Source organism: Loxodonta africana, chromosome 24 (genome assembly GCF_030014295.1).
Source record: "Loxodonta africana isolate mLoxAfr1 chromosome 24, mLoxAfr1.hap2, whole genome shotgun sequence".
Taxonomy (NCBI): domain Eukaryota; kingdom Metazoa; phylum Chordata; class Mammalia; order Proboscidea; family Elephantidae; genus Loxodonta; species Loxodonta africana.
The window spans coordinates 15,277,384-15,304,759 of NC_087365.1; the positions used below are offsets into that span (position 1 = coordinate 15,277,384).

The window sequence follows — 27,376 nt, forward strand, 5'->3', positions numbered from 1 at the left end:
TCCCCACTGTGAGGTGTGGAGTCACCTTCCAAAAAGCCATTTGACCTTTGATCTTTACTCCTGAGAGCCAGATCAACACCTGAGGCTAATGAGTGGGGGGCTGTCCAACCCAAGAAGGACCACCTGAGGGCCCAAGGCTGACTAAGCTTCTTGAAGTATGATGTAACCTTTATGGCCAGGTAGTGAGGCCAATAAGAGCTTTGGAAGATGAAGGCTCAGGGAGTTTCCTTGCTGGTGACCAGCATGGGAGAGGGTTGCATCCCTGCTTGGGACATGGAACCTTGTGCTGTGACCTCTCCCAGACCTCACCCTATGCACCTCTTCATCTGTATTCTTCTTTGTTACATTAAAGCTGTTATGTTATAGCCTGATGGTGTAGTGGTTAAGAGCTATGGCTGCTAACCAGAAGGTCGGCAGTTCAAATCCACCAGGCGCGGCTTGGAAACTCTATGGGGAGGCAGTTCTACTCTGTCTTATAGGGTTGCTATGAGTCGGAATCAACTCGATGGCAGTGGGTTTGGGTTTTTTTTTTTTTTTAATGTTATACCATGTATGATGTCTCCCATGAGCCCTGTTAAGTCATTTCAGGGAATGACTGCATACAAAGGAGCAGGGGGAGCTGGCTGGCCTGAAGTGAAGGGAGTCATATGGACTCCTGAGCTTGCAGCTGGTACCCACTGACCCAGCCCTGGATGGCTGGGGATGAGAGAGAGAAGGGCTGCATGGGTAGCTGGGGTCTGAATTGAACACGGAAGGAAGGTTAGATTTTCATAGGATGCAGCTGGCGAGAGGAGTGGGATTTGTCATCCACCACACAATTTGGCATTAGAAGTGAATGATCGTCTTCCTGGACTAGCCTGCACAATTGGCACAGTCAGCAGGCTTCCATGGAGTGAACCATGACAGCACACTCCCTCTATGTATTTGCGCTTTCCAAAGCTAGATCTGTTTTCTAGGCCGACACTGTCTGCAGTAGATGCCACTGGTGCCCTACCCACTTCCCCTCAAATCAGCCCTGAAATCATCTGCAGCTTCCCCGAGCAATCCCATGCCTTCTATTAGCTTCCTGCCTCAAGCACCTGCAGGCCTCTCTGTCTGAGGGTATTCTCTGGCTGCAGGAGCATTCTTATCCACAGGCAGGGCAGGCCAGACGTCCCAGAGAGTTAGTGCTTCCAGGAGCAACCTCAATCAGTGAGGAAAAGGAGCTCATGTTTCCTTGTGCCTCAGGGCCCTGTCTCTGAGATACATTCATAGAGTCTCTCAGAAGGCGCCCAGCAGGATGGGGCCCCCGTTGCCCAATGCAGTAACATACTCATCAATACATTTTTTATGTGATTTCTTCCCGTCCATTTTTCCACTCTCTCACCTCCCTACTGTCTCTCCAAATACACTAAAAAAAATACACTACATGCACTTAAATCATTGCCTCAGGGTGTGCTTTTGGCAGAACTTAAGCCAAGAAAGAGTCCAAAAAAGATCATATTACACACACCAGAAGATAAAGAGATGATAACTGTGCTGGGAATAAAATCAGTATCTATTTATATACCCACAAGACTGTACACTCTGTGGAAGCAGGGGCTATATATATATTTTGTTTGTTTTACTTGTTTACCATTGTATCTTCAGCACCTTGCCTGAACATAATTGGTCTCAAGTACTTTTTAAATGAATGAATGAATAGATGAGTGAATGAGTGAATGAATGAATGAATGTGGATCCCACTTCTCTCCTAAGGATCTTCAAACTTTAAGTGACAAGTGATTCTAATTAATGTCAAGGAAACAGCTGGGATTAGAAAAGTGGAATCTGAAATGATGTAATAATTTAAACAATCATCTCAATGGCTTAAATAAATGGAAGCATATATCTTGCTTGTGGATAGGAAGACCCCAAAATGTGGAGATGTTAATTTCCCTAAATCAATCTTTAAATACAATAAATCCTTAATAAAAACAGTAGCAATACTTCTTAGACTAGGCAAGTTGCTTCCAAAGTTCATACGGAAAAATAAACAAAGATGTATAGCCAGTGCAATTCTAGAAAAGAAGAGTGATGAGGAGAAACTAGCTTTACCAGCCAATAAAATACAAAGCGATGACAATTAAACCATCTGAATAAGACAAAATATACAGAAATGACCCAATACATAAAGTTAAATTGAGCTAAAGTGCCATTTCAAATCAATGGAGAAATGACAGATTATTTAGAACTGTATTGTAAAACAGGGTTCCTTGAGTCAATTCTGGCTCATAAAGACCTTATAGGACAGAGTAGAACTGCCCTATAAGGTTTCTGTAATCTTTACAAAAGCAGTTCACCACATCTTTCTCCTAAGGAGAAAAGAGGCTGGTGAGTTTGAACTGCCAACATTTTGGTTAGCAGCAGAAAGTGTAACCATTTTGCCACCAGGTTTCCTTATTATACAGCATAGCCCACTGGAAAAAATCAAATCAAATCCCACCCTACAACTTACATTAAAATAAATTCCTGACAGGTAAAGATTTAAATGTAAGCCCTGGTGGCACAGTGATTAAGAGCTTGTCTGCTAACCAGAAGGTCACAGTTTGAATCCACCAGCTGCTCCCTGGAAATCCTATGGAGCAGTTCCACTCTGTCCTATAGGGCTGCTATGAGTCAGAATTGACCTGACGGCACCTAACAACATAATCTATAGTGCACATTGTCACACGGGTTTCATCACATCTTTGACAGGTAAAATCGACCACTACTGAATAGTAAGTAAGCACAGATAAGCCTTGCTTACTGGGTAATCCACCTCGGGGAGGAGGCAAAGTTACTGAGCCAGAAAGTACCTATCATAGCAAATATCCTTGCTCAGCACAGGCCGCACTTCACGTCCGCAGGGTTTAAAACAATCTGATGCAGCTTACCAGAGTGGGGCGAAGCCAGCACATCAGTTTGTTTATATCACTTCTGCCTTTGGACACTGATATTAAATAGTTAAATGTACATACAAAACTTAGCTGCAAGGATACTGCTTCTATGGTGCTATACTTACGATGACAACAATTCCACATAAATACTGGACCGGCTGAATAAATTGTCCCACATCTTGACAACACAGAGCCATTTAACATGATGCCGTACATGAGCGTTTACTGACATGGAAAGATGATCATGGTCTGTTGTGATATGGGGGAAAAAAAGCATGTTTCAAAACAGTTTGTAAAGCTGGTCATATTTTTGAAAAAAACAAAAAGTATGTACTTACATATGTAATATGTTAGAAAATTCTGCAAGAACACACATGAACATGGGTGTTAAACGTGATTATCTCTGTGGTATGATCACCAATGTTATTTTCTGTCTTTTGCCTACTTTCATTTTCTAATTGCGACACAATGAAAATTGCTTTAGCAATAAACAAATTCGTTTTTCACTAGAAATAACAAAAAGGTCTGTAAAGTAAACAGTTTTTAGATAATCTCACGATGGCAATATTTGAATTGCTTTGGAATAAACTCTTTACTGTACTCTCAAGCATTCCAGAAACTGCCATTCACATCTAACAGGATAACATCATTATTTTGTGCCCATTGTCAAGCCTCCTCAGATGATTCCGCTTGTTGTTGTTGTTGTTGTTAGGTGGCTTTGAGTTGGCTCCGACTCATAGCGACTCCATGTATGACAGAACAAAACACTGCCCAGTCCTGCGCCATCCTTACAATCATTGTTATGCTTGAGCCCATTGTTGCAGACACCGTGTCAATCCATCTTGTTGAGGGTCTTCCTCTTTTTCACTGACCCTCTACTTTACCAAGCATTGATGTCCTTCTCCAGGGATTGATCCCTCCTAATAACATGTCCAAAGTATGTGAGATGTCATCTTGCCATTCTTGCTTCTCAGAAGCATTCTGGTTGTACTTCTTCCAAGACAGATTTGTTCGTTCTTCTGACAGTCCATGGTATATTCAATATTCTTAGCCAAAACCACAATTTAAAGGCATCGATTCTTCTTTGGTCTTCCTTATTCATTGTCCAGCTTTAGCATGCATACAAGGCAGCTGAAAACACCACGGCTTGGGTCAGGTGCACCTCAGTCTTCAAGGTGACATCCTTGCTTTTTAACACTGTAAAGAGATCTTTTGCAGCAGATTTTCACAATGCAATGTGTCTTTTGATTTCCCATCTGCAGCTTCCATGGGTGTTGATTGTGGATCCGAGAAGAATGAAATCCTTGATAACTTCAATGTTTTCTCCGTTTATCATGATGTGGTTTATCGGTCTAGATATGGTTCCGCTTAGCAAAATCTATGTTCTAGTTTCAGTGTGTGCTTGAGAATAATAAAACAGTATTTCTTTTCAAATGTCTTGAGAAATACAACCTCATGATTTTTGAACTAAAAGGAAGAAGCCAGTCTAAATTAAAGCATTGTTTAAAATATCAAAACATAGAAAAAACAATAATGAAGGATAAGAAAGAACTACACCATCTCTGGTAATTCAGCCTTAGTGAGGGAAAGGGTACTTAATTCTGTTTTAAGTTCAGTTTTCATTGTGGCATCTTTACGTTCAATAGTAGAACAAACCCTTAATGCAATAAAAAATCCTGTTTTCCTAAGCACCCACAATTTGCAATGCCACCCCCTCAAAATGGAATTAGCACTCTGAGTAATAATACAAAAGGGAAACATTTTCTTTGGTTCTTTGCATCCCTCCTCCTTTCCCGACACCCCACTACATACACAAACAATACCTTTAGCACCGTAATTCTTTGGACCTGGTGGAAATAACAAAAATGGGACCATTACTGAGCCTTTCATCTCTTAGTGGCTATTTCCTTGGCTACACTAAAGTTCTAATATTACTACTTGTAAGTATCTATGTTCTTAGAGAAGGCATCTCTTCCCCAAATGGGGTAAGGATGGAGGACAGAGGGTTTATTCTTCTAGGATACATTCATTCATTTCCTCACATTTCCCAAGAGCTTCTGTGCAAGCCCCTTGTCACTGTGTGCTATTGCCTTTTTTAAAATAAATTATATGAATTGATGAATGTAAAGCACATAGAACAGGGCATAGTCCATAGTAAGTACACTACCCATACTCCATTAATCCTAAAATATAGCTTTTTACAAATTTTAACATCTCTGAAATCAGGGTACAAGTTATAACCAGCACCACTTAGAACTGGAGAAATACTATATTATCTGTTTTTGTTCCACTGCACTTGACTGGAGGCCCTTTGATGGCTAAGGATTCTTCATCATAACACCCCAACACCTGGCAGCACACTGGGACTTAGTTACTGCTCAGTGAGTTTGTGGAATGAATGAACACATGAACCAAGCTTCCTTGATACTCACACCAGCCCCACCCAAAACACACACACACACCCACACACACACCCACACACACACCCACACAGATGGCATGTAACTCTCTCCTCTGAACTCCCAAGGCACTTTGGTCCAAACCCTTTTTTGTTATTTCTCATATTCTACCTTGAACTAGAGCCGAATGGCTGTCTTACCCCACACCACTGGAACGAAGGCAGGAACACCACCTCATTTAGCTGAGGATCACTACGTAATACTTTGCACAGTGCCTTCCACATAGGTGCCTCAATCAAAGTGCTTTTGGTTGCAAAAAAATGGACAATGTCAGTTCACCATGGTCTCCAGTCTGCCAGACTGAGAGCTTTGTGAGGGCAGTGAGTAGGTCCTTCTCATCTCTATGTGTCCAGTACCACACATGTAGGTGCTGAAAAGGTACTGAATGAGGAACTTGTCCACACCAACCTTTCTTCACTTCCAACCAGTATGACACATCCTCCCTCTCCAACATAAACCCATCACAAAATGCACAAAAACGCTTTTTTTTAAATCCAACACAATAGCAGAAGACCTTTAAAATTCCCAACTACAACAGAAGTGAGGGTAAAATGGAATCCATCTGTGATTCACATAAAAGTTCTCTCTCCTTCCATCCACTTATGGTCACCTGATCTTCAAGAAAGGCCCAAAGTTCATCAAATGGGGAAAAGACAGTCTTTTTAACAAATGATGCTGGCACAACTAGATATCTATCTGTAAAAAAATGAAACAGGATCCATACCTTACACTATACACAAAAACTAATTCAAAATGGATCAAAGACCTAAATATAAAACCAAAAACTATAAAGGCCATAGAAGAAAAAATAAGGTCAATGACACATGGCAGCAGCCCTGATACACAGCATAAATAGGATACAAGCCATAAGTAGCAATACACAAACACCAGAAAATAACCTAGATAACTGGGATCTTCTAAAAATTAAATACTATGCTCATCAAAAGAGTAAAAAGAGAATCTACAGACAAATCTGACAAAGTTCTACTCTAGGAAAATCTAACACCTCTAAAACAAAAAGACAATCCAATTAAAAAATGGGCAAAGGATATGAACAGACATTTCACCAGAGAAGACATTCAGGTGGCTAACAAACACATGAAGAAATGCTCGCGATGACTAGCCATTAGAGAAATGCAAATCGAAACCACAATGAGATACCATCTCACCCCAAAATTAATGGCACAAATTAAAAAAAAAAAAAAGCAAAATAACAAATGTTGGAGAGGTTGCACGGAGACTGGAACTCTTATGCACTGCTTGTGGGGATGTAAAATGATACAAGTCTTGGAAATGATATGACGCTTCCTTTCAAAGCTAGAAATAGAAATACCATATGATCCAGCAATGCCACTCCTAGGAATATATCCCAGAGGACTAAGAGCCATCACATGAATAGACATATGCACACCCATGTTCATTGCAGTATTATTCACAATAACAAAAAGATGGAAACAACCTAAGTGTCCATCAACAGATGAACGGATAAACAAACTATGGTACATACGCACAAGGAAATACTACACAACAATGAAGAACAAATGATGAATCTGGAGGGCAATATACTGAGTGAAATAAGTCAATCACAAAAGGACAAATACTGTAGGAGACCACTATTATAAAAACTCATGAAAAGGTTTACAATCTTTTATGGTTACTAGGGAGAGGAAGAATGGAGAAGGAAAAACACTAACTAGATAAGTGGTAACTTTGGTGAAGGGTAAGAAAGTACACAATGATGAGGAAGTCAGCACAACTTAACCAAGGAAAGGTCACGGAAGCTTCACAGACACATCCAAACTCCGGAGATGAGACCGGCAGTGCAGCAGCCACGTTGAATAAACAAAGGGCCCTGCCAAGGGGCTGAGCCTGCCATCTTCAGTAACATAGTTAACTCCCAGCCTGTAAGCTATCCCCTTATTAGGCAAAACAGGAACTAACCTCCGCTTTTAGAATATCTCCTTATTTAGGTATACTTTCGGTTCCAACTGGGTTAAAGAAAACAAGAGACTGGGGTCGTCGGTCCAGCTAAAACCGTCTTGGACCAGCTCAGGCCCGCCTGAACTACGCAGTACCGATGACCTTGCCACTCAAACGACTTATTGCTGTCAGAAGCCGAAAAACACACCCCCGTCTATGCCCCGGATATGGGCAAAACGCCATGTTTGTGGCCCGCCCACCCTTCAGACTGAACAGGCTGAGATCAGATCGCCCCAAGAACACCCTCTCAAACCAATCAACAAGTTGGCCCCACCCTGGGGTGTTCCTGGGGACCCCAGACCCAATTTACTTTATCCATATAAAACCCTTGGGCTATTGTTCTGGGAGACACCTTGGTGACCCAAGACCTGGTGTGCTCCTTTACTTGGGCAACTTAATAAAGCAGCCTCATTCGCTTTCATCTACTGTATGTGTCTTCCTAGCCAAGGAGCAGACCATGAAATGTCAGGTTACAGAGGGACCGAATTACTGGGTGAGGGCTGGGGACCATGGTCTCTTGGAACATCTAGCTCAATTAGTATAACACAGTTCATAGGAAATGTTTTACATCCTACTTCCATGGGTAGCACCTGGGGTCTTAAAAGCTTGTGAGTGGCCATCTAAGATACTCCACTGGTCTCGCCCCATCTGGAGCAAGGGAGAATGAAGTAAACCAAAGACACAGTGGAAAGATTAGTCCAAAGGACTAATGGACCACAACTACCACAGCCTCCACCAGACTGAGTCCAGCACAACTAGATGCTGCCTGGCTACCACTGACTACTCTGATAGGGATCACAATAGAGGGTCCTGGACAGAGCTAGAGAAAAATCTAGAACAAAATTCTAACTCAACAAAAAAAGGACCAAACTTATTAGTTTGACATAGACTACAGAAACCCTGAGAGTATGGCCCTCCAGGCATCCTTATAACTCAGTAATGAAGTCACTCCTGAGGTTCACTCTTTAGCCAAAGATTAGAGAGGCACATAAAACAAAACGAGACTAAATGGGCACATCAGTTCAGGGGCAAGGACGAGAAGGCAGGAGGGGACAGGAAAGCTGGTAATGGGGAACCCAGTGTAGAGAAAGGGAGAGTGTTGACGTGTCATGGCGTTGGTAACCAATTATCACAAAACAATGTGTATTAATTGTTGAATGAGAAGTGAAATTGCTCTGTAAAACTTCATCTAAAGTGCAATAAAAAAAAATTCTCCTCAGGAAAGCCTTTTAAAATTCTTGATGCCACATTAAATCACAATTTCTGGGAATCCAGACAGTTCTTTTGTTTGTTTGTTTTTAAATGTTGTGAATGCACAGCTTAGGTTCAGGTCTATAAACTAAAACAAACTCATTGTCGTCAAGTCGATTCTGACTCATAGTGACCAAATTTAACGTGACTCTGGGTTTTGCAGGAAACCCTGGTGGTGTAGTGGTTAAGAGCTATAGCTGCTAACCAAACGGTCAGCAGTTCAAATCTACCAGGCACTTCTTGGAAACTGTATGAGGTAGTTCCACTCTGTCCTATAGGGTCACTTCTGAGTTGGAATTGACTTGAGAGCAATGGGGTTTTTTTCCTGGGCTTTGCAAAGAGCTCAGTATCAAAGGGATTTGTAGTTCAGAGCTTCGCTGCAAACCAAAAAGTCGGTGGCTCGAATTCACTAGACGCTCCTTGGAAACCCTATGGGGCAACTCTATCCTACAGTGTCACTATGTGTAGGAATTGCCTCAACGGCAGCAGGTTTGGTTTTGGCTTCATAACGGGCAGACCCCAGGCACCTTGACAATGTTCACTTGCCTCACCTCCCAAGCCTTTCTTCTGAGAAGGGTAGGTGCAGCAGCTGGACTGTCAGGGCTGCATGAATAGTGTCAAGCTGGCCATAGGTCGCTGGACAAGACTGGGAAACCTACATTGCAGGCCTATTTCCATGGCTAGCTGGTGACCTCAGACAAGCCAGTCCCTTTCTGTGGAGCTCATTTTCCTCAAATGCAAAACAAGACTGCTCTGATGTCTTATAGCTCGAAAATTGAGTAAGTCCAAGGTAGCCTTTCAGGTGAGAAATTCAGTTCTATGGCGGAAAATATTTTTAATCTTTCCATGCATGGCAAGAATAATTTTTTGGTTATGAATTTTAATTCTTACCTTTTTGCCACTCAATTTCAGCCAGCATTTTGGCCTATATTTTGATACAGAAACATTTTTTTCAGTGTGTGCTTGTACAAAAGGAGTTATCCTAACTTGTATTTCATCAACCAGAAAATAAAAAACAAAAATCCAAACCCATGGCCATTGAGTCGATTCTGGCTCATAGGGACCCTATAGGACAGAGTAGAACTGCCCCACAGTGTTTCTAAGGAGTGGCTGGTGGATTCGAACTGCCAACCTTTTGGTTAGCGGCTGAGCTCTTAACCAGTGCACCATCAGGACTCTATCAGAAAATAATTTCTAAGTAAAGTTAAACTGCCTCTACATGAACATTCAATCTTTGCCTAAAAATTAGAACAAATTTCTTCTATTTGAGATTTGTATTTTGCCATAGAGGCAAAACAGCTTTCTAAGGTTGTGTATTCTTTTTTTTAAAGGCGGGGGGGGGGCAGGGGGGGCAGGCACTGACTTTAAGCTGATCTGCTTAATAATTGATCTTCTTGTATGAGCACGAGGGAATTTTATGTAGGACAAATGGCAAGCTAGCATTACAACAGTAACTTATTCTTGAAAGCATCTCTAAAACTCTTCTGTCTATAATAATAACACCTAACACATCATTGCTTATTATGTGCCAGGCAGTGCTCTAACTAAATTCTTGTGATTCATGGTAGCTATGTTCTACAGTTCCCCAAACACTGAATAAGCAAATATCAAGCCAGCCCTGTGTGGGGGCAACTCCAAATTTTTGCCACTCCGCGCATGTCCGTGTCCAGCAACGACGGTGAAAGCACTGAGTACTGATTTTGGCGTTACAAACACATTTGAGAGAGCAGGCAAATTTGTAAATACAGATTTGTGAACAATGAGGATCAACTTTATGCTGTTAACTCTGATACAACTGCCTTCTCCGAAGTATATTGTGTCATCGTCCCTCTTTTACAGACAAAGAAATGGTCTGGTAGGATGCGGAGCATTGTAGAGGTGTCTTAAATAATCTTAATAGCTCCAGGAAAATCTACGTTCAATAGTTATCTACTCTCCAGCGAAACGGTTTATGATCTTTCTCAAGGGAGTCTAGTGCAGTGGTTAAGAGCATAGACTCTGGATCCAGACACGCTAGCTTTGTCACACACTAGACTGAAGCCAAGTAGTGGCTCAGCCATTTACTTGACCCTTGGAGAAGTCACAAGCTAAGCCTGTTTCCTCATCTGAAAAATGGGAGCAATAGTATTAGTACTCCTTGTAGGTAGCTGTGAGAATGAGATGATAGTACATACCAAAGGCTTAGCACACTGCCTGGCAAGAGTGTAATACATGGAGCTTTAATCCAAGGAAGGCCTTAGCAACCAAGGACACCTTTGTACAGGTTAAAGGAAGTTCCCTTTGTTTACAATGAATGTTCAGCTGGTTTTTGAAGCAAGCCTGACAGCCTGACTTGGTTAGAGATGGTGAAGTACGTTCATATCTTATTCCTTCACTTGATCCTCCAGCATGCCGCCACCTGAAGCCTCTGCATTTTCTCTCCGGGTGTGACTTGCAGTCAAGACCTTCTTACCTGGACACATAGCCGGTGACTTTCTGCAAAATTTGGGGACATTTAGTAAAAAAAAAAAAAAAAAATTTTTTTTTTTTTTTTAGCAAAGCTAAATGCTTGGCGATTATGAAAAAATGTCATCACCCGTGGGAAATGTAAAAAGTTGCTCCATCTTAAGGGTTCTGGAGCCTCCTTTGAGGCCGTTTAAGATAGGTAACCCAAGGCAAACCACATTGTGCTTGCCTTCTCACATCTTGTCTCCAGGTAAAATCAAGGTTAACTCTAAATGGAAAACAAATCCCCCAAATTTAACACTGAGTCCAAGAAATTGTCTAGATGGGGAGAGCGATCCTGTCTGCTTTATCTTGGGACTCAGATGATGGGAGTCTGGCTGAAAGCTCTTGAAATCATCCTGTCCATGGCTCACAGCCATTTTCCACCCCTCAGGAATTTGGAAGGAAGGCCCACCGCCTCCTTTAAGAATCCCTGAGTGCTAAGCCTGTAATTTTAGTTGACAACCCTCAGGTCATAGATGGAGTTTGCCCGAGTGTTAGGAATAAGCAGCTTCAGGACTAAAACCCACCTGACTCCCTTTCCTCCATTTCCAGTCTGTTGTAGCAAAGACTACCATGTCCTCCTTTGGAACTTTCCTCTCCCAAATCCCCCGCTGACAATCTAAGCACAGGCTCCTACCATGTGGACCTGGTAAGTGCCCTTGGTTTATTCTCCTAGAGGTGGCTCTGACAGGACTAGCAATGGGCATCCTGAACACAAGCATATTCTTTTTATGAGGACTTGGGAGCTGGCTTGCTTCCATTTGCTAATTTGAAGTGCAGTTTACCTTTGCTTGGCTTTAGTAATGCCTAGCAAGACAGACAAACTCACGCTTTCTGAAAGGCCCTTAGTTATTTCCACAGCACTGTGCTCATTTCACAGCCTGGCAGCCAGTTTGCAGTGTCAACACTCCACCCTGATAATGAGCTGTCAGCGACTCAACAGCTAAGGCAGAGAAGAATTGACCCAGGAAACCATGCACAGTTGTTTAGCTCACTGAATTCGCACACTCTACTCAAATTATCTGGTTTCATTTTGGATCTAGCCTGTCAGGGTTCCGGAAAATTGATCCTGATGTTCCTAGGAAATGAAATTTGAGGCCTACTAACTGTACCTTGGGATGTTAGTTCTATTTTGAGCCATCAAGGACTCAAACCTCAAGGCAAGAGTATCTCAGGTCTGATTTTCTCTGAGAACAAACGTGATATGGTAGTTTATGCTAACTTTATATAAATAAGGAGGCTATGTTCTGTGCTTATAAAGTAACCACTCAACCTACCCAGAGCATTCAACTTTTCCCATATACAGTATATCAGTTATTGATTGCTGTGTAACAAATTACCCCCAAACATAGTGGCTTAAAGAACATTTATTATCTCACAGTTTCTTGGGTCAGGAATTTATGAGCAGCTTAGCTGGATGAGTCTGGTTCAGGGTGTCTCATGAGGATGCAGTCAAGGTGTCAGCTGGGACTGCTGTCATTTAAGGCTTGGCTGGGCTGGACAATATGCAGTTCCTCACCTCTAGGTCCTCTCCACAGAACTAAGTGTCCTCATGACATGGCAGCTGGCTTTCCCCAAAGTGAGTGATCCAAGAGAGCAAGGAGGATGCCATAATGCGTTTTATTACTTAGTCTTGGAAATGACACTGTTACTTCCATATTCTGTTTTTTGGAAGGAAGTCACTAAATTCGGCCACACTCAAAGGGAAGGGAATGAAGCACCACTTCTTGAACAGAAACACATCAAATAATTTTTGGATAGATTTTAAAACTACCATAGATTAAAAAAAAAAAACAAACCACACATAGCAAGGTATTTATTTCCTTATTTGTTAGGAACTTACCAGTGCCCAATGCATCATCTATTACTCTCAAATCAGTGTTACTAAACCAGCAAGATACGTATCTGTCAAATATCCAGGCAGAGAATTAAAGATATAGCAAGTATCTATTCTAGTTCTGGAAAGGCAGGTCAACTTGTGATAAGTTTGCTGAAGATAAACATCACATTATTAACAATAATGAAATCCCAAAATAAAAAACTCAAAACATTTCTTCTTAGGCAAGAGAGGTCAATGCTAACTTATGAAGAAATAAAAGTCACTGCATTAACTATTTTTCTTTTTCCAAATACCTATTAATATCAATATCTATTTCCTTCCCAGAGAGAAGCTAACCCATGGTAAAATATTTTTATTCCATCCCTATTAAAGGCTGTTATAATCAGTATAAAAAATTGTACATGTCTTCAACATAGGTTGTACAGTAACGATTTCCACCTAGTGGATGAAAATGGTACTAAAAAAGAAAAATAACATAAAAGTTGCTTCACAGATAAAATTTCATGAATTATATAACTTTTGTACATGTAACTTTTTACAATCCTATCACATACTCAATGTATATAGGAATCTTTTGTCTCAACAAATCTTATAGAATCCTTTCTATAAAGCAAACAATCTTTGTTTTACAAGTATGAATTTTCATATACACAGCCATCCTGGAATTCTCCTAGCCAACAACTCAGGTGTCTCAGTTACCTAGCACTGTCATGATAAAAAATACAAGCGGCTCTAAAGGACAGAAATGTATTTTCTCACAGTTCAGGGGGCTGAAAGTCTGAACTCAGGGCGTGACTCTAAAAACAGGTCCCTTGTCAGTGGCCCCAGAGTTCCTGGGCATTCCCTGGCATGCTCTGGTGTCTGTCTTTCTGCTGTGTCTGGTGTCTGTCTTTCTGCTCTGTCTATTCTGCCCTTTTGGTAACTCAGAGTGATTAGGTTTAGGATCCTACTCTGGTATAATCTCATTAACGTAACAAAAGAAAACCCCTATTTCCAAACAGGATCACATCCACAGGTACAGTGGCCAGGACTTCAACAGATATTCTTAGGAGCACATTCAATCTGTAACACTAGAACACTGCTAAGAACCAGGAAATAATCCCATCTTCCAGCAGCCAACAAGTGTCAGAGTCCACAGACTAAAGCCCCATTAGACTGATGACTCAAAAAGAGCAGAACAAAACAGTGAGAATTTGTAAAGGAACTAATAAAGCTCATGCATTTCTCTAAGTCACACTTTCACCCAGAACCTAGTTCCTTTTTGCTACTTTACATATACACTAAAGCCAAAACCAAACCTGTTGCCGTCGAGTCAATTCTGACTCGTGGTGACCCTACAGACAGAGCAGAACTGCCCCATACAGTTTCCAAGGAGCAGCTGGTGGATTCAAACTGCTAACCTTTTTGGTTAGCAGCCAAGCTCTTGACCACTGCGCCACCAGGGCTCCACCGTATAGTTCTTTCAATCTGAATTCCAATCTTACAGCAAATCAGAAGGGAGAAATCGTAAGGGAAGAGAAAAACTGATTCAAGGAAATTCAGTTCTATCAAGCTGTTGAAATCGAACTGACAGCAAGGAAAAGCGTTTGAAAAGAGACACAAAACCAAAGCACATCATTCCTGGGGCCAGACAGTGCAGGAACAAGCAATACAGTACAATCTGAGTTTTTGATAGTAACTAAGGTGGTTAAAAAAAAAAAAAGGTTATGTTCCATACACTAAGATTGCGGGAGGAATGTAATATATTTTGGAAAGATTTTTAATAAGATTTTAAGTTTTGTTCTTAAAAAGATGAAATCATCATCATTTGAAAAACACAGCTATTCAGAAAAATAAATTTCCTGAGGGCTCCAAACAATTAAAGCTTGACAGTGTAATTTAAGCAGATATTAACTAAAAAATAATTTTACTACTACTGTCACTCACATTAAATAAGCGTTCCCAATTAGTTATTTTTCTTTCCTTTATTCTCTTAAACTAATAGAGCTTTTTGAGATAGCCCAGAGTAATCTACTCCCTCCCCAACCCCACCCAGCATCCAGATAAACCCTGTTTCCTTAAATAAACAAAAGTAATGCTTATTCTTGGGAAGAAAATTCAAAATTTACAGAAAGATTAAAAAAAAAATGAGACGTACAAGTTTCCCTCTAGTTTCTGCCCTCCCCTGCACCTCTGGCAGCCACTGGAATAGACTGACAGACACAGACACACCTAGTTCCTCAGCCCCTTTCCTCTGCATTAACTTTGTAACAGTTCCTCATATATTCCCAGAAAACAGTCAGTGCAGGAACAAGCAAGGTAATGCATATAAACATGCGTCCTTTTGGAAGCATAGGCATCCTGGAATTTATCTACTTCTCAGTCATTAGCTTGTACTTTAATATCCAGGTTTTCTTCTCCTCTCCCTTCACATTCTGAAAATTAACCTAAAAGGTTTTTTTCCCAAAAATCTACTATATAGGTATTTTCTTTTCCTCTGTGTCAAAAACAAAACCAAAATTAGAACAATCAAAAAGCTACCAAGTGTATCCTCATTTCAAACAATGAATTTCCAAACTGAAGACCGCAAGAATAGCAATTTATATTTCTCTTATAAAACTTTGGTTATTAATTGTAATTTAGGTCTTTTAAAGGGTACATTTTTCACTTAATTCAATTCAAAATACCTACTGTTATAAATTGAACTGTGTCCCTCAAAAAAACTTGTTGAAATCCTAACCCTGTACCTATGAAAGTGACCTTGTTTGGAGAAATAGGGTCTTTCTTTGAAGATTATCAGCTGAGTCACACAGAAGTAGGGTAGGTCCTAACCCTATATGCCTGATGCCTTTTAAGAGGAGGACAGACACGGAGTCAGAGTCACACACAGCGGGAAAACAGACACCATGTGAAGATACAACTACAAGCCAAGGAAAGCCAAGGAACGCCGGGGTGGAGATGTGGAAGGACCTTCCTCTAGAGTTGATGGAACACAGTCCTGCTAACGCCTTGAATTTGGACTTTTAACTTCCAGAACTGTGGAGAAAATAAATTTCTGTTCTTTAAAGCCACCTACTTGGTGGTATTTTGTTATGGCAGCACTAGGAGACTGAGACAAAATACTATACACAGGGTAAGCCAGTCTACATCCCATGAAGAGCTGGGTATTCACATGATAATAAGGGAAAGAGAGAGGCAGAGACAAAGAGAAGCAAATACTATGATAAATTGCCTGAGGCTGTTTTACTGGCTATGTGAAGACATTTGACTGTATGGATCATAACAAATTATGGACAACATTGCAAAGAATGAGAATTCCAGAACACTTAATTGTGTTCATGAGGAACTTGTACATAGATCAAGAGGCAGTAATTTGAACAGAACAGGGGGATATTGTGTGGTTTACAGTCAGAAAAGGTGTGTGTCAGAGTTGTCTGCTCTCACCATACTTATTCAATCATATGCCGAGAAAATAATGCGAGAAGCTGGACTATATGGAGAAGAACATGGCATCAGGATTGGAGGAAGAGTTATTATTAACAACCTGCATTTTGCAGACGACACAACCTTGCTTGCTGAAAGTGAAGAAGACTCGAAGCACTTACTGATGAAAATCAAAGACTACAGCCTTCAGTATGGATTACATCTCAATATAAAGAAAACAAAAATCCTCACAACTGGGCCAATAAGCAACATCACGACAAAAGGAGAAAACATTGTGAACGATTTCATTTTACTTGATCTATAATCAACATCGATGGAAGCAGCGGTCAAGAAGTCAGACAACACACTGCATTGGGCAAATCTGCTACAAAAGACCTCCTTAAAGTGTTAAAAAGCAACGATGTCACTTTGAGGACTGAAGTGCACCTACCCAAGCCATGGTATTTTCAATCACCTCATACGCATGCGAAAGCTAGACAATGAATAAGAAAGACCAAAGAAGAATTGACCTTTGAAATATGGTGCTGGCAAATAATACTCAATATATCACGGACTGCCAAAAGAACAAACAAATCTCTCTTGGAAGAAGTACAGCCAGAATGCTCCTTAGAAGCAAAGATGGTGAGACTTCGTCTCACATACTTTGGACATGTTATCAGGAGGGATCATTCCTTGAGAAGGACATCATGCTTGGTAAAGTAGAGGGTCAGTGAAAAAGAGGAAGACCCCCAACGAGATGGACACAGTGGCTGCAACAATGGGCTCAAGCATAACAATGAACATGAGGGTGGTGCAGGACCAGGCAGTGCTTTGTTCTGTTGTACACAGGGTCACTATGAGATGGAACGGACTCAATGGTACCCAAAAACAAGGCTGAAGAAGCTGAGGCCATACCCAGGCGGAACGATAAGGACAGCAAACAGCCAATAGCTCACTATTGACTTGTAATAATAGACTCGACACTCACTCATTTTCTTCCCACCTTCCTCTCTCCTACTGTCTTGTCACCATCTTCTTTCCACCTATCCTAAGCTGTCTGAGGTTGATTACTTCCAAACAATTTTGAATCCAATTGGATGATGAAAGAACAGTGAACTCAGATTAACAGTGCTGAAGGCCTGACATTACAAAGGAAAGCCCAATAATAAAACAGCACTTTTAATCACTGTGCAGATATTTATATATACATGTTTTTTGCCTCTGTAATTCTTTAAAATGTTTTCTTCTTACCTAAGGTAGGGTGAGGGTTTAAAATCGTGGTCCCCAGGTCATGCAGTTGAAAAAGAAGATGAGAATTCAGGTTCTTTAAAACAAAGATGAGGTAATGTAACTGATGTCAATGCACGATTTGTGTAGAAATTGTCGAACGGGAGCTTGATCTGCTGTGTAAACTTTCACCAAAAACACAGGAAAATATTGTACAGTAAAGCCGCAGAATGCTGAAACCTTGGCAATGCGGAAACCTGTCAGAGAAGGAAAACTAAAACACAGTATTTTCCTCTAATGGAGAGTGAAAGAAAAGTGGTAAGACTGCACCCTATCAAAGGTGGAAACTTGTGTGACCTGGAAAAACAAAGCAGTCCTGCTGAGTTTCGGCTCTCACAGGTTTCACTGTATTAAAAAAAAAAAACAGGAAGGAATTCAATAACGAGACAGGCACTTCTAAAGTACAAACCACAGGACAGCAAGGCTCTAGAGAAGGTACATATTCTTTGTTCTTATTCAAGGCAAAGAAGACAATGTGTGTTAAATAATTTCAGATTAAACTTCTTAAGTGCTCCAGTAATCACAAATGTTGAAAAAATTCTTTGTTTTTTTCCTAAATAAACCACAACTCCTGAGGAGCCTACCAACTCGTTGTTCCCCTCATCTCCATACCATGATCCTCCCATGGAAATAACAAGAGTGAAGAGGAGAAATGGAGCTGTCACATGAGTAATGTTTCTCCATGGAGTCAGGCATTTACATACACAAACATACCTGTGAAATTTTCAGGGAAATGTTTCCTCTGCTTTTAGGCTGAATCTGCAAATAACAGTACTCACCTGAACACAGAAACCATGTCAAACTGAAATGGCTACTAAATACAGATGTGGAAATAGGTTAATTACTCAGGCCTATTAATAAGTTTTTTTTTTTATTAATAAGTAGTTATGTGTTGTTTCTTGCTTCAAAATGTGATTATAGATGTGAAAGCTACCAATTTCTGATGAAAATTCTGACTGCATTAATAGTAAATAAAATATTTATTTTGACTTTTTCCCCTGTGACACAAGACTGTTTATTTTTCCTAGTTCTCCAAACGACACGGTTGCGGAACCTCTTTCAGCTGGTCTTGCCTGAAAATAATGAAGATTAAAGATGTTAGAAACAGATCTACACAAACTCCCAATTAAGCCCTTCAATGCTGTCTTATATAAATAATCCCTTACTCTAAGTTATAATAAAAAATAAATGAAAATGTGAACTCAGTAAGAAAAGTGATCTGTCATAATGTTACCTGTGAATGATGATATTTCCATCCTATCATGTAATAGATCTGATACGTGGCAGGTAGTGAACCATCCTCATTTCTGTACATTTCTATAAAGACAAATAACGGTTATGACTTGAAAAACTGCAAGTAGAAGAAAATACCCGCGAAGTAAAAGTGACACCCTCTAAAGAGGAAATGGTACTAGGATACTTAGAGGGTTCTGAGAATGCCTCACAAGAAAACCCTCAACACGGAGAAGCTGACCCAAATCAAAACCAAACTCACTTCTGTTGAGTCAATTCTGACTCCTAGAGACCATACAAGACAGGGCAGAACTGTCCCACAGGGCTTCCAAGGCTGTAAATCTTTATGGAAGTAAACTGCCACATCTTTCTCCCGCAGAATGAGCTGGTGAGTTCGAATCGCTGACCTTTCAGTTAGTAGCTGAGCACTTAATCACTGCGCGACTGGGGCTCCTCCCTCCGAAGTTGACAATAAGGAGATAATAGGGGCTGTTTGGCAAAAGAGGATGGAGCTACAGAATCTGTGTTTTGAACATCAAGAGCTCTGAATAGTGTAAGGGTACGAGAAGTGTCAGGTGCTGGGAGAAGGAAGAATGACTAGCCATATTAGGAAAATCCCATGACACAGCACAAGCTCCTCAGTGAGGAGCAGGTGGGAGAGTGGGCAGCTCCCTTACCCCTGTAGACCGCAGCAGCCGCCAGCATCGTGTCTCGGTGCAGTAGAGCTTTTCTATTCCATGAGCAGTTACTCTCACCCATACCTAAAAAGACACGAGAGGCGCTTTTAGATAATACAATCAACACCTGAGGAGCTCAGCCTCAGAGGCTTAACCCCATCTCATCCAACAGTATAACTGTAACCATTCTGTTATATGTGAAAGAAAAAAATTAAGAGCAGACATCTTACTTTGCTTTTAAGGGTTTTTCCTTAACCAAAACCAAACCAAACCCAGTGCCATCAAGTCGATTCCAACTCATAGCAACCCAAGAGATCAAAAATTAACCATAAAAGCCTGACCTAAATTGCCAAAGTACTGTCTTTTCCAGCTAGAAAAGGAGAGTTAATAATAAGCCCATTACTCATGATTTAATGAAAAAGACTGCATGCTTCCTTAATCTAAATTTCAAGAGATCTCATAGCTACAAATGGGTAAAGGGCCAAATTTTCAGAAGCTACTTTTTAATGTTAACTCAGTAACCATTAAGTACCTGATCACCAGGGAAATTTGTATTCATCAAGAAAAAAATGAAGTTGCTGTGAAATGTCCAATCCTCGAGAACATTTTTTTCTTCATTTTCATTCACGCAGGGGGACTCATGCTCCTTCAATTTGCAATTTACTAAATCATGAAACAATCAAATATCATAGTATTGTTTTCAGCTAATTCAAAGGTTTATTTTTTAACAATTATAACTAGCCTACTTTGAGCCACTTGTTTTTAGAAATAAAACGATCTCCCTGTATGCATATAAAATAACTGCTCGGAATAAACATTATGTTTTAATTTCTTTGTGTTTTGGTTATTTTTAAGCATGTAAAATAACCAAAGTCTCATCATGCTCTCAGAATGCTGCTAGGGTTCTCAATGAGTCTGAATCAAAACTACGTGAAGCCTCTTCAATATTAAGACAAATGAAGTCAAGTTTCTGAAGCAAGCCCACAAGCATGCTTTACATGCCAGCAACTGTCAGAAGTAAGGCAGCTGGGCAAAAAACAAGGTGACTGGCCCTACAGGGATTGTCAGTAGTTGCCATGTGCCCACCTAAGGATGCCACATCTTATGTCACTTTTAGGTGATCATAAAACTGGGAGGAGGGTTTTGAGACTTATTAGATGATAACAAAATTACTATGTGTTTTCAGATTTTATATTTACTAATCCCAGATTATAAAGAATTACATATATTCTTTTCAGAAACACTTCTCAATGTTTTAAAATTTATTTTTTGATTTCTTTCCTTCAAGTTAGTAGTTAATGCTGTCTCTAAGGTCTGACCTAGGTCTTCTGGCCACACTGAAATATAAGTCCACAACTGCTGCCACAGTTAGTAACCCTGCCGCTCGGGCAGCCCGCCTTCTCTCACAGAGAAGCACGCTGCCATGTTTAACTCCTCGCCTCCTGGAGGAAGGGTGTGATGTGGTGGAAAGAGTCTGGATCATAATCACGCAGGCACAAATTTCAGTTCTACCTTATGTAACCTGGACAAAACTATTCAACCTCTATTAAGCTTGATTTTTTATCTTCAAAATGGAATAATAATAGTTTATAACACGTCACGATGGACCTTTACTGAAGACCACCTGGAAAACATATCCAGGGACTTCTGACTCACTCTGGGCTTTGGGGTAACAGGAAAATCTGGCCAGGAGGTAATTATTTAAGACTCTCACAGTGTTTTTAAGGTTAAGCTCAACTGCTTGTAAAAAAAAGTCTAACCTAATTTATTATGGTTTACCAGGAACAATACTGAGTACTGTCTAAAAAAATAACTGAACTTACCTTAAAACCACTGTGAAAGCCTCCAAAAGTTTTCATGCACTCATCAGTAGATATGCAACTTGTTTTGGAAAATTAGGTCAACATTCTGGGCTTTTTTTCTGTGAATTAATAATAATGGCAGCTTAAATGAAACATACTAGAACCATCAAGAAAAAGGTGTAACACAATGTAAAATATGTCTAAAACCAATTTGAAGGTAGCACCATTTTCCAGTCAGCAAAGTCACACCCCTGGCAGTGTTCCATGATTCCTCTCTCCTCTGTTAATCCCCACAACTACTTTTCTTTCCATTCCAGCTACCTCTGTCCTAATTCAGGATCTTTTCATGGAATAGTGATTGAGAGGTCAGAATCTGAGTCAGGCTGCTTGTCTGGGCTTAAATCCTGGCTCTTGTTGTTGCTGTATACTGTTGAGATGACTCCAAGCTTATGGGACACAGTAGAACTGCCCACAGAGTTTCTTAGACTGTAATCTTTACAGGAGCAGACTGCCAGATCTTTTCTCCCGTGGGGCAGCTGGTGGGTTCAAACTGTTGACCATTTGATTAGCAGCTGAGAGCTTAACCATCGTACTACCAGGGCTCCTAAGTCCTGACTCTACCACTTACTAAACATATCACCTTGGGCAAGTTACTTAACCTTTCTCTGTGCCTCAGTTTCCTCATGTCTAACAAGAGATTAACCATCTCAGCTCTACTCTTAATTTCCTCATAGACTATTCTTCATAAGCAATGCTAGAGTGTAAGCTTTCTAACACACTAATCGGATTATCTCTCCTCTGCTCAAAAGTCTTCCATGACATACAAGCCTCACCTGATAAAACCTAGAAGCCTCTGATCAACTATCTTGCATCATTTCCCATCATTTCCCCCCACTCTACCGACTCAACAATACTGAATTACTGTATAGTTCCTTTATCAGGAGAGTGAAGGATGTGGATACCCTCTGATGCCTCCATGATTTTACACTGGCCGTTTCCTCAGTCTGCAACACACTGTCCTTCCTGCTCCCACACATCCCCTTTATTCTCCTGGCAAACTCACTAACACTTGAGTAGTACCCCTTCTGCAATAGCAACCCTGACTCCCTAAGCAGATTTATGGGCTTTTTCTCTTCTGTTTCTCCCTGCACTCTAAAAAATAATTATCTCACATTGTATGAAACCACTATTACAAAAACCCAAGAAAAGACTTACACACAGGAAAAAAAAAATCTTTGATGATTATGAGGGAGGGAAGGGGTGGGGAAAGGAAATCACTAACTAGAAAGTGTTAACTTTGGTAAAGGGAAAGACAACACACAGTATCGGGGAAATGAGCACAACTTGACCAAGGCAAAGTCATAGAAGCTTCCTAGACATGTCTAAACACCTTGAGGGACTGAGATACTGAGGCTGAGGACCATGGTCTTGGGGTACATCTAAGTCAAGTGGCAAAACATAGTTCATAAAGAAAATGTTCTACATCCTACTTTGCTGAGTAGCATCTGGGGTCTTAAAAGCTTGCAAGCAGCCATCTAAGATACATCTACTGGTCCCATCCTGATCGGAGCAAAGGAAAATGAAGAAAATCAAAGACACAAGGTAAATATTAGTCTAAAGGACTAATGGACCCCAAAACGACAGCCTCCAACAGTCTGAGCCCAGAAGAACTAAATGGCGCCTGGGTACCACCACCAACTGCTCTGACCGGGATCACAATAGAGGGTCCTGGACAGAGTAGGACAAAAATGTAGAACAAAGTTCAAGTTCACAAAAAAAGACCAGACTTATTGGTCTGATAAAGACTGGAGGAACCACCAAGACTATGGCCCTCCAGCATCCTGCTAACTCAGAACTAATGCCACTCCCAAAGTCCACCTTTCAGCCAAAGATTAGACAGGCCTATAAAACAAATAATAACACGTGAGAAACATGCTTCTTAGTTCAATCAAGTATATGAGACCAAATGGGCAACATCTGCCCAAAGGAAAGATAAGAAGGCAGGAAAACTAGACGAATGGACACAGGGAACCTGGGGTGGAAAGGGAAAGGGGAGAGTGCTGACATACTGAGGGGATTACAACCAATGTCACTGGACAATTTGTGTATAAATTTTTGAATGAGAAACTAACTTGTGCTATAAACTTTCACCTGAAGTGTAATAAAATTAAAGATTTTCTTATATCAAACCAAAAAATAAATTATCTCATTTTACAGTTGAATGCGTATGTCACTGGTCTGCTTCTTTATCTCTTTGTGTCTCTCTTACTCTCTACTAGGCCATGAGCTCCCTGAGATCAGGAACTATATTATTTCCATCACTACATTCCAGCACTTGGCTCAGTGGTTACCACATGGCAGATGCTCAATAAACAGTGAATGAACGAACAGTGGCATCACGGGGCGGGGGGGGGGGGTGGGCGGGCAAGAGTTATGTGCAGGGGATGCAGACTGTACTCCCTGACACTGTCAGAAGGGTGACATCAAAATGACCCCAGGGTCTGCTACAGTGGTGGAGGGCAGGCCTGCACCGCTAAGAGAAGGGTAGTCAAGGCAGTGATGACACTAGGCTGGTGTCCCCTCCCCACTCACCTGTCAGAGTACAGGCAACCAGGCCTTGGTGCCCACCATTGGGAAGAAAGGAGGGTCTCTGCCTTGGCCAATGGGAGATGGGAAGAGTTGCCACGAGCTGCAGGGGGCAGGGCCAGGAGGGGCAGGCCACAAGACACTTGGCCCACATGGGTGGTGGGGTCAGGCCATTCTGCCCACAGAGGGTATTTCCTTGGCCAGCCCCTTTTGGCCCCACCCATGAGAGGTGAGAGTAACACCATGAGTTATTGCACTGGGTGACACCAACCCTACTAACACCATTGTGAATAAAGACAAAAATCAACCAGCTAATGTTTATTTCTACTTTGCTAAATAGGAATTTCACTTTTATATCTTTAGACAATTCCTCTTAATCCTGCTAAGGATAAGAGACATCAGAGACTAAAACACGTGGTTTGTATAAAAGGCCTTACAGTAAAAATAAAAGTAGTACCAGCAAGGCCTATTAAAGGCTAATATTAGACAAGAGAGTCACAATCTCAAAATATATGACCTATTTAAAACCTTCAGGTGAGAGGGGGTTATTGGCTGAGAAGATGTATGAGGAAACCCTCTGGGTGGTTTAAAATGTTCTGTATCTTGATCTGGGTAGTGGTTAAAAATACATCAATATATACACAGAACATATATACTACGGTTTGATTAAACAACCAACCAAACCACCACCAAAACACACACTAAGAAGTAGTATAGGCCTCTGCAGCAAGACTGCCTGGATCAAATCATACCCCGGCATTAAGTGTGACCGTGGACAAGATACTTAACCTCAAATGCCTCAAATTGCTCATCTGTAAAATTAGGGTATTAGAAAACCTCACAGAACTGCACCTAGTACTGTATTTTTAAATCAGTGGGCAGTAATCTTTTCCAAATGATACAAAAACGTCTGGTCTTTTCTCTTTCTTGAAATGCATCATGAGCACAGCACTTATTAAGAAACAGAACAAAAATACTGTATTTGAAAAATATTTTTGCCATTAGAGACTGAATGATAAATCAGCCCAAAACCATCTCTCAAGCCTACTGATAAAGAGGTTCCATGATTACATCAAGGTAAGCTCAGTGCTTGGGGCCATGGGAAGGGGTTGTGGTGATTATTGGTTCCTCTTGTCATCCTGCACATGATTTAGGTTACCAATCCCTGCATTAAATGAAAATGAATGAAAAGTGACTTTGATTATTAAGTTTTCAGATATACGTCTTTGGAGCTCACTCCCTACTCAGAGGAGACTAGACAATGGGTAAAATGAACCTTGTTAAAAACGCACAACTACAACAAGCAATAGGGTCAGTTAAGAGAACAGTAGGGCATAGTAGGACTCAAAAAGGCAAGAGGTTGGCACCTAACTCTGCCACTAACAGGAAAGTGTTCTCTCTGGGCTTAATTCTTCTCACTTGTACCATAGGGAGAGAGGCTATCAAGAAGGCTGTTGAAAGAAGCAAGTGCAACAAACTCATGAAAATTATGTAAACAAAAGCTAAAATACTTATTTTTATAATCCTCTAACTTTAAATCATTTTACAATTTTTCAAGACCCAGATATTAAGAATTTTCTAGGTAAGTATGGGGAAACCCTGGTGGCATAGTGGTTAAGTGCTACGGCTGCTAACCAAAAGGTCGGCAATTCAAATACACCAGGCGCTCTGTGGAAACTCTATGGGGCAGTTCTACTCTGTCCTATAGTGTCACTATGAGTCAGAATCGACTCGACGACACCAACAGGGTTTAGGTAAGTATGGAAACCCTGGTGGCGGAGTGGTTAAGAGTTACAGATGCTAAACAAAAGGTCGGCAGTTCGAATCTACCAGGCACTCCTTGGAAACTCTATGGGGCAGCTCTACTCTGTCTCATAGGGTCACTATGAGTCGGAACTGACTTGACGGCAATGGGTTTGGTTTGGTTTGGTTTGGCAAGTAAGTATGGAACCCTGGTGGTGCAGTGTTTAAGAGATCGGCTGCCAGTTAAAAGGTCAGCAGTTCGAATCCACCAACTGCTCCTTGGAAACCCCTTGGGGCAGTTCTAGTCTGTCCTATAGGATTGCTATGAGTCAAAACTGATTCAACAGCAAAGGGGTTGGTATTTGGTTTGGGTAGGTAAGTGCAGCTGTTGTTTCAAAAGAACACATTTTTACCCCCTCCATCTTCCTGCATTCATCGACTGTCTATATTCATTTGAGTAATAAAAGAACAAACCTCACAAAACCAAATAATATAAGCTCAGGCTTTCCTTGAGAAAATCACTTCACCACGGTCCTCTTCAGAGGTAGGTGTTTATTTTTGCATACCTCACGTTGCGTCAGGGTTGGGAGGGTGGGTTGTATCCTTTTTGTTCCTCTTCTAGCCCATTACTTCCCTACCCTACTAGAAACCCTTGTTGCACTGAGACCCGTATCATTTGGCTTTAACCCTTTCCTATGCACTCTTGCTGTCAAACAATCACACTCTCAATCACTCCCCTCATTCACTGCAGAGTTTGGCACATGGCTGACTTTTCCTCTGCACTCCAAGTCCTGCCACCACTCTGGTTACTTCAATGTTAATGACCATCAAATTCCATGGCCTCTAAGATATTTTAACCTCCTCATCTCTTGTGAACTTCTCCATTTCTCTACCTTGGCCACCACACCTACAATATGGCCTGAACCAAGCTGTCTCTGGTACCTGCCTTACTTCCAAAATCATCAGTTCAAACATTCTACTTTCTGACCACATCCTTCTGTCCTTCCAGCTTGTTCAGGCACTTCAGCCATGCCCACTCCCTGACCACGCTGGGTTCGCCTGTGCATGACGACTCCACTTTGTCCCATCCATTAGCTCACTCCCCCTACCCCCACTTCCCTCCTCTTTCACCTTAGATTCTTTAGCCTATTATTTCAATTATACTCTTGGAGTTATCTTTTTGTCACTCTGAATGGGCAAAGCCCCAACCCAAACTAACCCAAGTATTTGCTTTTCTATGCCTGTCCTGAGCTGCTAACTATCGTTGGAGAAGGCCACATATATGTTCAACCTACCACAAACATACCCTTCCAATTCTTTAATTTTCCCCTGGTCAATTCACCTTTCCATTCTCCACAACGACTATTTCAAGTTTTCGCCACTAAATTCCCAAACCTCTGACTCTTTCATTCTCAGCATGTAACTTTACTTCTTATTTGACAAAGAATACAGAAGACATTAGATGGAAACTTCCTGCTAGCCAACATATACATCTAGGTCCATTTGCACTGTCTCTCCTCCCTTCCTTCTATAAATCTGCCCCTTCCAAGGTCCATCCCTCCCCCGGTCTTTGTATTTCATCCTTTCTACCTTCACAGGTACCTGCAACTTTCAATTATCCTCGCTCTCTCATCTAGAGTTGGCTCTTCTATGAAAGCACTTGGATTCTTCCAATAAGCAGTGCAGTAAGCTAAAGTCTTAAGGTAAAACAAAAAATCTCATCTCTGTCCCC

The 27,376-nt window shown here is 41.1% G+C and overlaps 1 protein-coding gene across 7 annotated transcripts in view; it reads right to left on the reverse strand.

Annotated features, from left to right (window-relative positions):
* Positions 1-1,488: 1,488 nt before the first annotated feature.
* Positions 1,489-27,376, reverse strand: part of NDUFAF5 (NADH:ubiquinone oxidoreductase complex assembly factor 5) — a 54,393-nt gene continuing 28,505 nt past the window's right edge. For 2 of the 7 annotated variants that reach the window (XM_064275768.1, XM_064275767.1), the window contains 4 exons: positions 20,046-20,176; positions 19,514-19,597; positions 18,838-18,920; positions 18,567-18,676 (listed from right to left, as the gene is read on the reverse strand). In XM_064275768.1, the coding sequence (XP_064131838.1) occupies positions 18,864-18,920; positions 19,514-19,597; positions 20,046-20,176 (272 nt within the window). In that variant the 3' untranslated portion in view covers positions 18,567-18,676; positions 18,838-18,863. Of the gene's footprint in view, positions 18,677-18,837; positions 18,921-19,513; positions 19,598-20,045; positions 20,177-21,336; positions 21,435-23,907; positions 25,067-27,376 lie in introns of those variants that run through there. The other 5 variants (XM_010591527.3, XM_003411448.4, XR_775748.3 and 2 more) reach the window with 5 other exon arrangements.